The sequence below is a fragment of the Vulpes vulpes genome, chromosome 6, assembly GCF_048418805.1.
Source record: "Vulpes vulpes isolate BD-2025 chromosome 6, VulVul3, whole genome shotgun sequence".
Lineage (NCBI taxonomy): Eukaryota > Metazoa > Chordata > Mammalia > Carnivora > Canidae > Vulpes > Vulpes vulpes.
In genome coordinates this window covers 62,295,271-62,312,076 of record NC_132785.1, presented here as the reverse complement: position 1 = coordinate 62,312,076, position 16,806 = coordinate 62,295,271, and the positions used below count along the sequence as shown (strand labels likewise).

Sequence of the window (16,806 nt, the reverse complement as noted above, 5' to 3'; positions counted from 1 at the left end):
TTACCCCTTTACCCCTGTTGTAGCAAAATGTGGGACAGACCAGCACACTTGCATTATGTGTAAGCTCACTGCATTTCAGTTTTAACATTACATATTTTATGAATACTCTATTGGTGGTGTGATCCTGTGCCTTGAGACTCAGAGAAAAAGATAGCTCCAGTGGTTGGGAGGCTCTCAGAAACACAATTTTGACTATACAGATGTAAGCAATTACAATAAAAGTGAAAATGTTGGCACAGTATCTAAAATATGGATGTTAGTTGCCCAGATATTGTGTTTTTTCAAAAGGCAAAAAAACCCCTCCCTTTCAAAAGAATGCAGTAGAGGGGAAGAAGGAAGTAGATAGCAAAAATCAATCTTGTGTTAAGAAGATGTTAGTTCTTGGTAAGACAGGGCTTTTAAAATATTAGGAGTTATGGAAAGAACGTTTGAAAATCTTCTGAGCACGGAAAACACTGACTTGCTGTCTAGGGTGGATAGTTATGGGAGAAGGTAGCACTTTTCAAGGAGATTGATTTTCAGGTTGCAAAGAATGGAGCAAATGTCACAGGAGGAGAAATCGGAGGTGGGAAGAATATTAGACAAAGAATAGAAATAATTCAAGTCTTTTAATATGAACAGTTAGATTTGGGGTACTTGCTGAAAGAGCACACCTGAGATTCTTGAACCACTTATTAACTGTTGAAAAATTGTGGTGAAGAGCAGGAAAGATACCCCAGAACCAAAGATGGAAAACAACCCAGTTTTCAAAAAGAAAAGCTATCTTCTGCTAAATGTGGAATTAATATTGACCTGAATTCCTTAGTAATTAAAAGGGTGATTTGATTTGTGAAAGTAAGAAAGGCAGTATCCAGAATAAATTCTGGAAAAACAACTCATGGTCATTGTCATTTTGACTTACATTGAAAAATATTTTTTTTTGCAAAAAAAAATCAGATCCTTCCTAGATGATAAAATGTTACTTTTACCTCTTTTGTACTGGCATATCATCTTTTCTTTCCCCATTTCCTTTACTTATTATATTGTTTTCTTATTATTATTTCTTATCTTATTATTTCTTATTTTCTTGTGGGGTTTTGTTTTAGGCTATTGAATTTATGGAAACTTTTGTATTTGCCATTAAACTCCAAAGTCTACAAACTGTAAGGCTTGTATTTAAAATTCAAACCCAGACTCCCAGGAAGAAAACAATTGGAGAATGCTCACTGTCACTCAGAACTCTCAGCACACAGGAAATGGATTACTCTTTGGATATAATGCCACCTTCAAAAATTTCTGTAAGTGATAATAGTATGTAATGTTAAAACTGTTTTATACTTTTAGAATTATTTTGTGGATGAGTTTTTGTTGGGACATTCTAGAATATATTAGACGGTTGGGAAGGCTTTCAAGAAGTAATAATACTGTCATTGTTAATACTTTTTAAGTAAACGATAAAAGGTTAACAGAGAACCTTTGTTTTCTCTGTTGAAAAATACCCTTAGGGTTACCTTCTCCTGTACATTTTTTATAAATGTTTCATACTTCAGGTAAAATAATCCTGAAGTGACTAACTGATAATTTAGTTATAGCAAGAAAGAATCATAAATTCCAAACTCTGAGATTGCCTTAAAATAGACTAGGAAGGTGGTTTAATCATGAGTAAGCTAAATGTCCATAAATTGGGTAAAATGGAGGTTTTTTATAGCTGGATTTGTTTTTTTTTTTTTTAAATGACTTGATTATTTGTACTGTGTATTGATTTTTGAGACCTGATTTTAATTCTTTCAACTAGCCAGCTGAACACTGTCTTTAGATTGTTTAGAAACCCCTGATAATTTAATTATATAGTTTCTGTGTCAGGATAGCAGTTACAGAAATCAGTCATAAGCTTCTGTAAGGCCAAATCTATATGTGATTTTAAGTTTATGTGAGATTTATATTTTACCTACCTTAAAAAATATTTAATGTGATTTGAAGTGGTTCTTAACCCTGGCTACGCATTAGGATCACCTGGGGAGCTTTACAAACATGCCCACACCTAAACCAACTAAATCAGAATTTTCTGGGGGTGAGGGGAGATGGGAGGGAGCCAGAAGCTGCTGTTTTTTTCAGAAGCTTCCCAGGTGATTTTACTGTGCAGCCTGGCTTGAGAACCACTGAATTAGAGGGCTATTAAATTAGGGAATTTAATTAGGGAATTTAAAACATGAAAATAGATTTCTATGATTGATCAAAAAGTGAAAATTTTAGGTAGTTATTTCTTGTATGTTATTTCCTGTCTTCATCTCCTATGTGTTCTCTGTACAACATTCATTATACGTTAGAATTCGGTTGCTTGTTTTAAACAAAACTAGGCTCAGGCTTCCATTTTATTGTGCTCTTTATAAGGGCCTGTTATACTCTTGACATTGAATATTGGTACCCAGGTAGGTATGAAAGAATAAATGAGTGAAAGCATGCTCTATTAGATTATTTTTATATTCTGTTTAAATATAGCAAATTTGCCTCATAACTGGGACAGGTTGGTCACTTGCATCTTTGAAACTAGCTTGGTAGATGGTAATCTGCAGCCGTGTTTTACAGAAGGCACAAATATACTATTCCAGTGGGTAATTCATATAATAAAACTTTAAAGACCAGTAGAGTGGATCAGAAGATAACTCAGCAAAGGTGTTTTCTGGGGAAAATTGAGATGCTATCATTTTTATCTGCCTTGGAGAATCTGAAAGGATGGTTTTGGCTAAGTTTCTACCAAATTATTTCCTGTATTAGAGGTCTTACAAATGTTTGTGTATCTGTTGTGTGCTGGGTGCTAGGGATACAGAAAGGCTGATGGCTTGAGGGAGCTCGCGAGGTACCCTGGACCAGTGAACTTGTGTTACCGGTGAATGTTTTATACTATTGGCTAATGCAATAATAGTATGCTTTGTTTCCTGTGTAAAATTGATATTCGGATTGTGAAAGTGACAGAGCCAGATTTCCACACCCATCCTCCATACTGACAGCTATGTCACCGTAAACAGCAGAACTTTTATATAGAGCTAATGTTTTCCGTACTACAGAGTTGTTGACCTCAACAAATAGCAATGGAAGTATTTGTTTGAGAACCCAAATTTCTGTGTCAAATAATGTGGAAGAGGTTTGTGTGAAGAAATAGCTGACATTTATAGACACTTAACCAAACAACTGATGTGGTGTTAGGTGATTTTTTAATTTTTTAATTTTTATTTTATCTAAATTCAATTAATTAACACCTAATGTATTACTGGTTTCAGAGATAGAGGTTGTGATTCATCAGTCTTCTGTAACACCCGGTGCTCATGACATCACGTGCCCTCCTTCATGCCTGTCACTCAGTTACCCCATCCCTCCGCCCCCACTCTCCTCCAGCAGCTCTCAGTTGTTTCCTAGAGTTATGGGAGCTCTTTTGGTTTGTCTCCCTCTCTGATTCCATCTTGTTTTATTTCTTCCTCTCTTCCCTTTATGATCCTCTGTTTTGTTTCTTAAATTCCATGAGTGAAACCGTATGATAATCGTCTTTCTCTGACTTATTTTGCTTAGCATAATACCTGCTAACTCCATCCATGTCTTTACAACTGGCAATATTTCATTCTGTCTGATGGCTGAGTAACATTCCATTGTATATATATAGACCACATCTTTATCCATTCACCGGTCAGTGGACATCTGGGCTCTCTCCATATGCTGTTAGGTGATTGAATGCTCACACCAAACTTATGAGCTTTCTGCTCTTGTTATCCCTACCATAGCGACCAATATGTTGAAGCGCTTGCCTGGTTTTCTCTAGCCAGCAGTTGGTGGGCTAGGATTTGGGCAGAAGCTTTGATCCCAGGGCCAGCTCTTTTAGCTCTATCACGTATCGCTCCCGCCAAGGAGACATCACCAGACAGATCACGGTCTAATTATGCTTAACTTTTTACTTTCAACAATAATTCTGGAAGGCTCAGGTTCTTTTGTTCTTTAAAACATGATATATAATAATGTAAGACCAGAGATCATATCTTATATCCTCCACAGTGTTCTGCCCATTAAAAATGCACTTAATATATACCAGCTAATTGGAATTTTAATTTTGGGATTATTGGGAGATGGAAAACCACTTTGAATAGTTTTCCACAATCCAAATTGATATACTGGAACATACTAAGTGAGTTGAACTCTGAAATGGCATTGACAAGTTAGAAATGGCAAACCCTTTGCCAAATGCTGTTCATTTTTGTGAAAGTGAGCACTACCCGTGTGTAACACTAAGGGAAGTTTTGCCACCATTAGGTGTTTTCATGTGAATTATCACATAATGGGTACAAAACCATAATAACAAAAATTTTTAATGGTTTTCTTGGCTTTTGTAAACAGTAAGTAACTGTTATATTTATTTTTTTTAATGCCAAGAGCAGCAGCAGCATTTTTTTTAAATCAGCAGAGGCTTTATTTTATATATGCTACCAAAGAGATATATGGATCCATTCTTATTCTGATAATAAAGGCAAAAATAGTACTTTCACTTATTTATCAGAATTCAGCATTTGTTGGGGTGCCTGGGTGGCTCAGTTGGTTAGGCATCCAACTCTTGGTTTTGACTCAGGTCATAATCTCATGGGTTGGGAGATCAAACCATGAGTCAGGCATCATGCTCAGCAGGGAGTCTGCTTGACATTCTTTCTCTCTCCTCCTGCTCACATGCATGCACACATACGGACACTCTCTCTCTCTCAAAATAAATAAATCTTAAAAAAAATCCAGCATTTGTTGCCAAAATAGACGAGTTTGACCATGATTTTAGACTTTTTAAGGGGAAGTCTAACCTCAACAGTTGGATTTATAAAGTGGTTCACTTTTCACCATCTATATCTTTATTTCATATGACATGACCAATTTAATTGTATTTGTAAAAATGTTTTTAAATGAAAGTATGATTGGATAGTTAAATTAGTTTCAGGTGTGCAGCATGAGGATTTGGTAATTCTGTACAGTATTCTTTGTTTACTATAATAATTGTAGTTACCATTTACCACATGTGACGCTGTTATAGTATTCCCTGTGCTGTACTTTTCATCTCTGTGACTTATTTATTTTATAACTGGAAGTCTGTACTTTTTAATCCCCTTTATCTACTTCACCCATCCCCCCACCCATGTCCCTTCTCCCACTGTTTTCTGTATTTAAGAGTTTGTTTTGTTTTTTGGATTCCACATATGTATAAAATCCTATGATTTTTATTTCATTTTTTTCTTATAAATTTATTTTTTATTGGTGTTCAATTTGCCAACATACAGAATAACACCAGTGCTCATCCCGTCAAGTGCCCCCCTCAGTGCCCGTCACCCATTCACCCCCATCTCCTGCCCACCTCCCCTTCCACCACCCCTAGTTCGTTTCCCAGAGTCAGGAGTCTTTATGTTCTGTCTCCCTTTCTGATATTTCCCACTCATTTTTCTTCTTTCCCCTTTATTCCCTCTCACTATTTTTTATATTCCCCAAATGAATGAGAACATATAATGTTTGTCCTCTGATTGACGTGGATGGAACTGGAGGGTATTATGCTGAGTGGAATAAGTCATATGATTTAAAAACATATTTTATTTATTTATTCATAAGAGAGAGAGAGAGAGAGAGAGGCAGAGACACAGGCAGAGGGAGAAGCAGGCTCCATGCAGGGAGCCTGACATGGGACTCGATCCTGGGTCTCCAGGATCAGGCCCTGGGCTGAAGGTGGCAATAAACCACTGAGCCACCCAGGCTGCCCTGTGATATTTTTTTAAATCTTATTTCACTTAGCATAATATTCTTTAGGTCCATTCATGTCATAGCAAATGGCAAGATTTCATTCTTATTTATGACTGAGTGATATTCCATCATATGTATAAATATATCTCACATCTTTTTGATCTTGAGATGACCAGTTTTAAAATGCAGGATCAGGGATCCCTGGGTGGCTCAGTGGTTTGGCGCCTGCCTTTGGCCCAGGGCGCGATCCTGGAGTCCCAGGATCGAGTCCCACGTCAGGCTCCCGGCATGGAGCCTGCTTCTCCCTCCTCCTGTGTCTCTGCCTCTTTCTCTCTCTCTCTTTGTCTATCATAAAAATGAATAAATAAATAAATCTTTAAAAAAATGCAGGATCATGTTTTAAGGAAATGCCCATGATTCAGTCAATGGCATGTACTTGGAAAAGTTCTTTTTCAATGAGTTATGTCAGTTACTAGGGAATACTAGGCAATTACCAAATATAAATCTCTTCATGGAGGTCATTCAGCTGGTTTTTTTACCTTCGTTGGCATCAACACTCACAAAGATTTTTGTGCCTGTCTGTTCCGAGCCCTAGTGAGGTCTGTTAACACGATGCTCTTGCTTTATTCCCACACCTATTCTTCTCAGCACATGAACAGTAATGTTTTTCTGTTTGGATGACTTTATGTTTATTTCTTTTATTTTTTTACTCCAGGGACCTTGAAATCCACCTAAGTAGGCTGGCTTGTGTTTCATTTCATGAATTTACTTATGTTCTTCTGCTAGCAATAATGAAGAGCACATTTTAACTTTTCCCCTCTCTGAATCTGCTTCATTGCATTGTTTTCCTCAGGTTTTCTTTGACTTTTTCCTTATTATTTGCTATCTCATTACTTTCACTAGCTTCCTTCTTTCTAATGTTCTTCTTTGGCTGGCTTTCACTCAGCATAGCAATTCAGCCTTTAACCTACATGTTTGTCGCTTGGAATAACCCTTTTTCTTCTAAATTGGGTAGCACCTACTGTCATGTCTACAATTGGGAAAAATAATGATGATTCTCATATTTGAAATTTTTTATTGTAGTTTATGTATTAAAAATAATTCAAATGACTGAATTTAAGTGTTTTGGAAGTGTGGTTTTTTGGTGTTTATTTCACGGACATTTTCTTTAGTACTGCTGCTCAGGAATTTAATTTGTTTTCAATTTTAATTGTCTTTTGACCACCCTGATTTTAAAGGTGTGTATGTACGTAGGTGTGATTTGGATTTTCAGAATCCATGAAAGTGAGTAGCTCATATTTACAGAATCCATGGCATTTATCCGAACCATCTTTTATATCATAGCTTTGTGTGTCAATAAAAAGCTTTCAAAACTTCTTACTATAGCTCTTTATTTTTTAATTTTTGAAGTATCTGCAAAACTTTATTCTTATTTACCAAAAGGCACTTTTTTGATATCCAGGTTTGCCATGCAGAACTTGAACTGGGGACTTGTTTTCAAGCTGTAAATAGCAGAATTCAGTTACAAATTCTTGAGGCACAATACCTTCCAAGCTCTTCGACACCTCTCACTTTGAGTAAGTATATCCGTGGTTCAAAGTGGAGTCTTCAACTCCTAACTCTGGGAAATGAACTAGAGGTGGTGGAAGGGGAGGAGGGCAGGGGGTGGGGGTGTATAATGGGTGACGGGCACTGAGGGGGGCACTTGACGGGATGAGCACTGGGTGTTATTCTGTATGTTGGCAAATTGAACACCAATAAAAAATAAATTTATTATTAAAAAAAAAAACAAAAAAACCCAAAGTGGAGTCTTCAGAAGATATTAGTAAAAGATAATTTTTCCTACATGTCTTAGTAATTGACATTAAAATCTTAGTTGCTTTTATTATGGAACTTAAACACTTTTTTTAAAATAATAAATTTATTTTTTATTGGTGTTCAATTTGCCAACATACAGAATAACACCCAGTGCTCATCCCGCCAAGTGCCCCCTTCAGTGCCCGTCACCCATTCACCCCAACCCCCCGCCCTCCTTCCCTTCCACCACCCCTAGTTCGTTTCCCAGAGTTAGGAGTCTTCATGTTCTGTCTCCCTTTCTGATATTTCCTACCCATTTCTTCTCCCTTCCCTTCTATTCCCTTTCACTATTATTTATATTCCCCAAATGAATGAAACCATATAATGTTTGTCCTTCTCCAATTGACTTATTTCACTTAGCATAATACTTAAACACTTTTAACTTAAAATTACTTTATTGGATTTCACATTTTAGTCATTGTGACAACCTTAATCCATGCTCTCTTGGTTTTTATCCATTTGATCATATTCCCTATTTAGTTCATTAGGTAATATAGATTGAGTGTCCAGAGGACTGTCAGATACATTTCACCAGCCTAGATAATTTATCCTTTCTATAGGTCTACACCCTTTGTTGAACATTCTAACTAGAAGCTTAATTTTAAAAACCTAAAAATATCAAACAGAAACACTAAAACACTTTTCCTTCCCTGTTCCTTTGGGAAGAAGAAGGGGTTCTGATACTTTGTGTTATCTAGGCCTGGTTCACATGGCTGTTCCCTGAGCTGGAAGTTTGAGGTCAGTTCTACCTGAAGGGCTAAGAGTATGGTATGGTAAGAGAGCTCCTTTATTCTTCTATAAGAGAGAATATCTGGATGTCCACTGTAACTACAAAGACTAACAATAAATGCAGTTGGCCATTCAGTTCAGGAAGCTAAGAAAACCCCAACAGATACAGAGGAAAGTAGACCTAAAGAATTAAAGGTAAAGTTGAAGTTGATAATTATGAAGACAACAGCAAAAGACATAATCAGTAAAACCCAAAGCCCTTTCTTTGAAAAGATCAATAAAATAGACAAACCTATAGTGAGTTGGATTGAGCAAATATAAAACATGAACAAGGAAGAGGATAACATTGAAAATTCAGAAGAGGTTCAATAATAAATAATATCATTTAAAACTGCCAATTCATTTGAACATCTATATAAAATAACTGATTTTCAGAGAAAAGAAAATGTTGCCATTCACTCCAAAAGCAGGGGAACATCTGAATAAAATGATAACCATGTGTAGGTAGTTAAAGAATTGCCTCTAATAAAAGCACCAGGCCAAGATGATTTTACTGTGGAGTCTACCAAATTTTCAAGGAACATTTAATTCCTATTTTATATAAGCTGTTCCAAAGCATGAAAATCAATGGAAAAAGTAACTTTATGAGGTGAGCATATTCTCGTATCAAAACAGAAAAAATAGTGCATAGAAAAAATAGTTATAGACTATTACCACTTGTGTAGATAGATGGAAGAATCATAAAATAAAAATAAGCAAATAAAATCCAACTTGGCATGAAAAGAACAAATCACCAGGACTACACAGGGTTAGTTCTAGGAAACAAGGCCATGAGAGAAGTCTACAGATGTGGTTTATTACACCAACGGGTGTCTTTCGTTAACCAAAACTGCTAATTGGGATTATCCACATCTGTATTTTCTAAATCTCATGGTCCGACTAGCTCCTCACTTTACAGCTGCCTCCTTTCTGGCAGTTTGCTCACTTTCTTGCTGCCCTGGCAGCCTCAGCTCTCCCTTGTGACGCCTCATACTAGCCAGGCTGCACCCTCGGCCTGAACTGTTGGCCGTGTGTCCATCAGACTGGGCAGTGTGCTTAGGTGGAAAGCTTCAGAAACCTGAATTTTACCCAGTACAGTTCCCATCTTTTAAGACTTGACTCCCTTTCAGTTTCTTCCTGTTTTTGATCATTCTTTAATGTCTTGTACAGTGTTTGTTTGTTTTTTAAATTTTTCTCAGAGTTTATCATTGTTATGTATGGGAAGATGAGTTTGTGCAGCTATTGTACCATTACTGGAAGCTGTCCATCTCAATCTGTTTAATGAACAGATTTTCTTTAGTGGGCAGCTGTTGAACCTCTAGAGTCTCAAGCAAAGAATTGTACCTCTGTAAAATTGGGAAGTAGATTCCTCCAGCTGTCCAAAGAGTTGACCCCTTTCTTTTTCATGGCATTCAGGTTAGGGGAAGATTAAATTCCTTCAAGGTTGCTGTAGTTCTTTGTAAAGTGTGATTAAAATTACCAAGTTTACTAGCAATGTTTTCTGTTATACCTGTAGCTCATCGGATCTTTATAAGTGGTTTATATCTATTTTCACACCAAATATAATATATAGGTATATTATCTTTGTATGGCACTTAAAATAAAATTTTGCATATCACAACTTCTTATTTTTTTAGGTTTTTTTGTGAAGGTGGCAATGTTTAGTTCGGGAGAGTTGATTTATAAGAAGAAGACCCGCTTACTGAAAGCCTCCAATGGAAGAGTAAAGTGGGGAGAAACTATGATTTTTCCACTTTTACAAAATGAAAAAGAAATTCTTTTTCTCATTAAGCTTTATAGTCGGAGCTCTGTAAGAAGACGACACTTTGTGGGGCAGGTTAGTAGGGAGTTTTTTCCCTTGATCCTTTCCTTGCACTTTTCTATGCATTGAGACAGTTGGTTAACAAAAGGAATGGAGGATAAAATTGAAGTTGAATGGAGTAAATTTCTACAGCATCATAAGTTAAAATTTAATGTTGCCACAAAAATGAAATCCTGTCCGATTTTGCTTTAATACAAGTAGTTGGAATTTCTGTGCAGTTAGGCTGCTTATCTTAGAATGAGTCTATTTCTGAGCTTCTCAACTATAAATACCATAAGAAAGATCAGATTTTCAGTACCATTGACTAGTTAATGGTACTGACACTAAGCAATTAAATCGACTTTTCTAAGGCTGCAGATACCCAACCTCATTCTGTTTCATGTTAAATTTAACATGTAACTCTGTGTGCTATCAACTGAATTATATTAGACTTGAATTTCTAGAAAACATTAGTTTTAGCAGTGGTTGTGATGGTATTTAGATGGATGATTTTAGTGTCTGGATTACTCTCTTAAAAATTTTTTAGTAATCTGTGTAAGACAGTATAACACTTGCTTCCTTGTCAATCCTATAGGGACTTATTTCCCTTGTAGTTTCTTTTACTCTGAGTAGATTAATGGCAGCTGCCCATTGTCTTTTATCTTCATTATGATTGTTTGACTAGCATTTAAAGTCCAAAATCTACATCATTGGTTTAAAAGCTTCTGCTTGATAACAAGATGTTCTTAGCAGTCTACATGAAGTCCTTCGATTAGGTGTGAATTTCCAAAGATTAATATTAACTCTTTGACTCACTTCTTCATGTATTTTCTACCTAAAATATTTGTTAAAAAAGTTATAGTTTTGTTGTTCTTTATTTATTCCTATTTGAGAAGGAGTTTGGACTCAAGAAGTCATATGAGTAGCAAAGCCATGAGGCCTGTGATGTGCATTCAGTTAAAGTTTTCCTATATCCTCAAGCCCTCAAGCCTCAGCTACCATGTATGAATGGAATGGGAGATTTTCTTGACATGTGATTTTTCAGGATAACTTTTTTGGTGATTCCACTTTCTTGGTTGAGAGTCTAGTTAAGAATAATAATTCTGGAAGGGTTCTTGCTGGCCATCTGTTCCTGTGGCTTCTCTGGTATCATTAGGAACCACGATGGTTGGGGAGCCAGATGTGGACTCAGAGCCTCCCACTCATCTCAGCCAAGGTGCTCTGGTATTACCTGTTGCATATATTAGGTTCTTTGTAAGATTTTATTTGAAGGAAAAGTTCTTTAAGACCAGGAAATTTAGGAGAAAAAGTTTGAAAATTAGTAACTTGCTTCAGTTTCTTTATTTAAAAGAATTAGAAACTGAATGTCAGAGGAGTTAATTCCAAACAGCACCTGTTAGTACTAAAGCTCAGGTGAGAATTCAGGCTTTGCACCCCTTGTGCCCCTTGCCTCTGGGGCCTGTGACGGATATGATGCCTTACACTTGCATAATGCTCTGCGGTCTTCTCAAATTCATTCATATCTATTACCTAAAGTTATAGTTTAGATTTCAGTTAAAATCATAGCTTTATCTAGTGTAAAAAGTGCTTTAAAATGTATATTTTGTACCAGTCTAACTTATATCATGATTAGTCTCAGCTTACTTTTACAAAGATGATTTTGAATGGTTGGGATCAATTGTAAGTTGAGCTCCTAGACTTATTGAATAACGAAGGATACTAATTACTGTTTGGGGAGAAATTATTTTAGAATATCTCATATTGAATTTTTTTCCACATTGAATTTTCAAGTTGGATTGAATCATATAAAATTAGTAAATGTTTTAACGTTGTTTTGGAAAAATGAAAAGACGTTTAATTGAAAATAATGTGAACCCAACTTCCACCTGGCTTTCATCAGTAAGAGGAAGTAACTATTTTGAACCCAATTGCTGTTTTTGTGTTAAGTTAAATGGTTGTACTGTTCCTTTGCAGATTTGGATAAGTGAAGACAGTAATCACACTGAAGCAGCAAATCAGTGGAAAGAGACAGTTACAAATCCAGAAATGGTTGTTATCAAGTGGCACAAATTAAATCCATCTTGAAGACATCACACATTAATTTGGTGAAGAACTTGACATTCTTTTAGAAGACTTACAATTTCAATTTGCTACCAATAAGAAGAGACAAATCAATACATTTGTCAACTTATTTATGGAGGTCATAATTATAATGGATCTTGTAGAAAATTAAATTCGATAAAAAATAAGATGAATTATATCAAATATCCAAAGTAAAGAGAATGTTTTAAAACTGTGCCAAAATAGACAAATAAAATAAAGAGTGGTATGCTGGGGCAACTAAATAAATTATACAACCAATGAGAATTTCACCCAAAGGTAGTTATAATTGTATTACATTTATGGATTTTTTTTAAAGCTTTACCTAGATATTCAAAATCTCTATTAGACATGTAGAAGACTTTACTACTGACTATTTCAGTGCTAGTCATTATTGCTTAGACCTTGACTCTGCTGTTTACCTCTTGCTACATATTTTCCCTCAGAAAGCAAAAATGAATTAAACCACTTCAACTTTTCTGTATTTAGAGAAAATTTGTGTCTTGTGTTTCTCCTTTCTTGCCCATAAGTCATCATATTGCCACTTTGTACATTATTTATCTCCAAGAAACTTCAAATATAGAACACTATTTTAGCAAGAATAAATGAAAATGCCAGAAGGTTGAAGTTTAGTAGAAAACCTATTATATACACATTTTGCTATGTTTTTCCTCCCTCAAATATTTTGCCCTTTGTTTTAGTTGGAGCTGGAATAAGAAAATCATCCATAGAGCCATCCTAAGTAGCAAAATTAAATAAGCTTAATTAGCAAGTTCAATATTTTATCATTATCACTTCCTTTTTTTCAGTTTTTTAAAAAATATAAACTACTTGTTCCAATAATATCCATGATATTATTTTTCTCATGTTTTTCAAGAAGCCATCTTTTAGCAAATATTTTCTTTCTTTTTTATTTTGATTTTTTTGGTAGAGAGGGACAGAGGGAGAGGGAGAGAGAGAATCTTTAGCAGGTTTCACTCAAGGCATAGCCATGGGGCTCAGTCTTACAACCCTGAGATCATAACCTGAGCCAAAATCAAGAGTCCAGCTCTTAACCAACTGAGCCGCCCTGGCCCCCTGCCGATATTTTCTATAGCAGTTTCTCCCACGTACTCATTAGAAGTCAGGATGTGGGCATGATGTCAGGTTAGTTGGGTATACAAGCTATGGCCAAAAAGAACAACTGTTGGGAGCAACAGGTAACACCATCTTTGATCTTGAGAAGTCCAACTTTAGTATTGCTGAGTGGACCAGGCACTCTGTGATCGTGATCTTCCATTTTCCTATCTTACCTTATTCTACAGATGCTAAGAGATAGATGGTGATATTTTAGGCCAGAAGATATTTTGGGGTAGCTTTAGCATACCTCTAGTTCTGATGTTCTGTATATCTCATTAAAATTTTCTCAAACAATTCCTCTTTTCCTGGGTACCATCTCCACAAGGAACAAAATATACATAATTTACATGTCCTTTGCTTCTACTCCCTAGGGTTAAGTTATACTACTCCCTAGGGTTAAGTTAGGTACTCTCTAATACTGCATTGGAAATAATTTTTTTCTTAGATTTGTGAAAAATGGCATATTGATCAGTACTCACATAAACTTTCAAGAGAAATCACCTTATATCATAGTGTTTTAAATCTTTGAGACAAAAGGCTTTATTGTTTAGAGCCATTTTAGGTTCACAGCAAAATTGAGAGGAAAGTACAAAGAGTTCCCAGATACCACTTACCCCACGTACACACAACCTCCCCCTGTCATCAACATCCCCCACCAGGATGATAATATTTGTTAAAAATCAATGAACCTACATTGACACACCAGTATCACCCAAAGTCCGCAGATTACATTAGGGTTCAGTTGTGGTGGTGTCCATTCTGAGTTCTGACAAGTACATAATGTCTTATATCCACCACTATAGTATCGTACAGAGTAGTTTCACTGCCTTAAAAATCTTCTGCAAATGCAGCTATCTTAATAGCCACTAAATAAGTATATTGACTTTTAGATAAATAATAGGTTTTATTGTTTTTAAAAATCTGGAAGTTTATTTGGGTAGCTTTTTGTGTTCAAGTAAAGCTTTCAATTCCTAAACTTGTTATATGTATTTAACTCAATTTTAAATTATTTAATTTTTAATATTTTTGCAATATGTATACAATGTGCAATTTCAGAGAGGGTGTGATTTCTTGGTTTCTTGTATGCCTTAGAATCCTAGGTAAATAAAAAGAAAACTTTTCATTTAAAGGACATTTCGTCTAGAGTAGTATTGACACAGCTAAGTTCACAAATATTGTAATTAGTTGTACTTAAGCCTTTTTTCAGGTGTAAGAGGTACCAGATACGGGTAATATTCTAGTTGTTTCTTTGAAGCCTTACATGAAATATAAAAAGAAACGTTCTTCTGTTAATAGTTATTCATATTATGAGAAAAACATTAGGAGCTGGTAATAAAAAAAATGAGATAGTATGCAAAAATCGCCTTTGTTTTTGCTTAGGCATTTCTGGATCTTAACCCATTTATAATAAGAAGGGAGTCAAAATGGTGCTGGTTGACCAGAGGAAGCCTTGGGAGGGTTCACATTGATAGCTGATATCAAACTTGCACAATGCTAATCCCTTACATTGTAATTGTTGATAAGCTTTTTGATTGATACAATTGGGTAGCTGCAGCCCATGTCAAAATATATCATCACTATTTGACTTTCATTTAGTTTTGCATGATTTTTTTTTTTTTTAGCAGAACTCCTAGAGAAATTATCATTGAAGTCTATCAGTTCTGGCACTTACCAGACTGTTAAGAAGGAACCAGTGAGATTTTGAACATACGTAATTGTCTGAAAAGAACATAAAGTGAACTTCTGCTTGAATGCAGTCAATTTCTACAAAACTAATGTACTGAAAGTATATTTCCCAGCAAAAATTTCTGTTGTCTGATCAAATAATAGCTTATTTTTGAAGGATTTTAGAAATTCTCATTAAGTGTCACCACTTTATATCATGGTAGTAATGGATAATCCTTTTTAAAAAAAATTTTGTAATGGATATTTTGTATTTTGTATTTTCTTGTGGTATTTGGTGGGGTATATTTGGGGAAGTACCAGATAACATATCTGTATGTACACTGTATTAGGGTTTTTCAGAGAAACAGAACCAACAGAATGTATGTATTTCTAAAAATGTATGTATTTTTAATTACAAGAAATTGGCTCATGTTTATTGAAGCTAAGAAATCCCACAATCTGCCATGCAGGCTGGAGACCCAGGAAGACCTGTGGTATAGTTCAGTCTGACCCTGAAGCCTTGAGAACCAGAGGAACCAATGCTATGAATCCCAGTGTGCAGGCAAGAGAAGAGGAAATGTCCAGCTCAGCCATGAGGCAGGAGAAAAGGATCAATTCCTTTTTCATCTCCCTTTTGTTCTATTCAGGTTCTCAGCAGACCAAAAGGTGCCCACCCACACTGAGGAGCACAATTTGCTGAGCCCACTGATGCAAATGCTGATCATGTTCAGAAACATCTTCTCAGACACACCTAGACATAATGTAATCCGGGCATCCCTAGCCAGTCACGTTGACACAAAAAATTAAGACATCTACTAGTGTTCTCCCAATAGGTCAGCTGAAGTTATTACTCAACAATCAATTTCAAATGCTTGAAGTTTTGGTTGAAACATTTGAATTGAGGAAAGAATTGTGAAAAGTGAGTGCATATGAAGTACCATGTCCATGTTGAAATACAGGCTTAGTGTTTAAAAAGATACTAAAAGAGTTAACGTTGCCCTCCACAATTGGGTATTTTGTCTGAAGATAAATGTTGCCTATATTTTTGGTCATTTCCTGGCGGAATCTTTTTAACTTGGTAATTACTGGTTTTTAAATGTTCATGTATAGGAAATCTGATTTGAAAAATAACTTTATCTTATTAGTTAAAACTGGTAACTAAATTATATATCGATAACTGTATTAACTGTACAACTATATTAAACTGTAGTACTCTAATAATGGTAGTAGATGTCCAGAAAGAAAGTTCTGTATGTCTTCTCAGGTTGCTAGAAGGTATCAGACTCCATGCTGAGCTAAATCACTGAGTAAGATATGTCTTTAGATGATGATTGTGTTCATTCAGTATTGATTTTCCTATTCTCATGCTGTGGAATTTGTTCTCTGAGCCACCATTCTTTAGTTTCTGAGGCAAGAGGATGATAAAAAAATATCTGCCCTTCATGATAGAACTAGATGTATTTTAACAGATTTTGTTGACTGTGGCTTTTAGTTTAATTTCTGGGTCTTGGTAACATGGTAACATTTCTTGATTATGCAGACTTGATCTTGAAACAACTAAATTTTTAAATGAACCATCTTATATACTTAATAGTTAAACGTAAAAATGTCTATAAAGTACTTTTTGCAAAGAACTGTTGTAGGTGCTTTGAGGGAGAGAGATGAATAAACCATCACTCTTTACTCTGGGGTTTTATATTTTAGCAGGGAAATAAAACATTATAAAGTAGTAAAAAGCAGGTTCAAAGTATGGACAAAATGCTTTA

General features: G+C 35.5%; 1 protein-coding gene across 4 annotated transcripts in view; it reads left to right on the top strand.

The window, feature by feature from the left end:
• Positions 1-15,462, top strand: part of TC2N (tandem C2 domains, nuclear) — a 44,475-nt gene extending 29,013 nt beyond the window's left edge. For 3 of the 4 annotated variants that reach the window (XM_072761152.1, XM_025985583.2, XM_072761153.1), the window contains 4 exons: positions 1,086-1,277; positions 7,193-7,307; positions 9,993-10,192; positions 12,131-15,462. In XM_072761152.1, the coding sequence (XP_072617253.1) occupies positions 1,086-1,277; positions 7,193-7,307; positions 9,993-10,192; positions 12,131-12,241 (618 nt within the window). In that variant the 3' untranslated portion in view covers positions 12,242-15,462. The remainder of the gene's footprint in view (positions 1-1,085; positions 1,278-7,192; positions 7,308-9,992; positions 10,193-12,130) is intronic. The other variant, XM_072761154.1, reaches the window with a different exon arrangement.
• Positions 15,463-16,806: the final 1,344 nt, after the last annotated feature.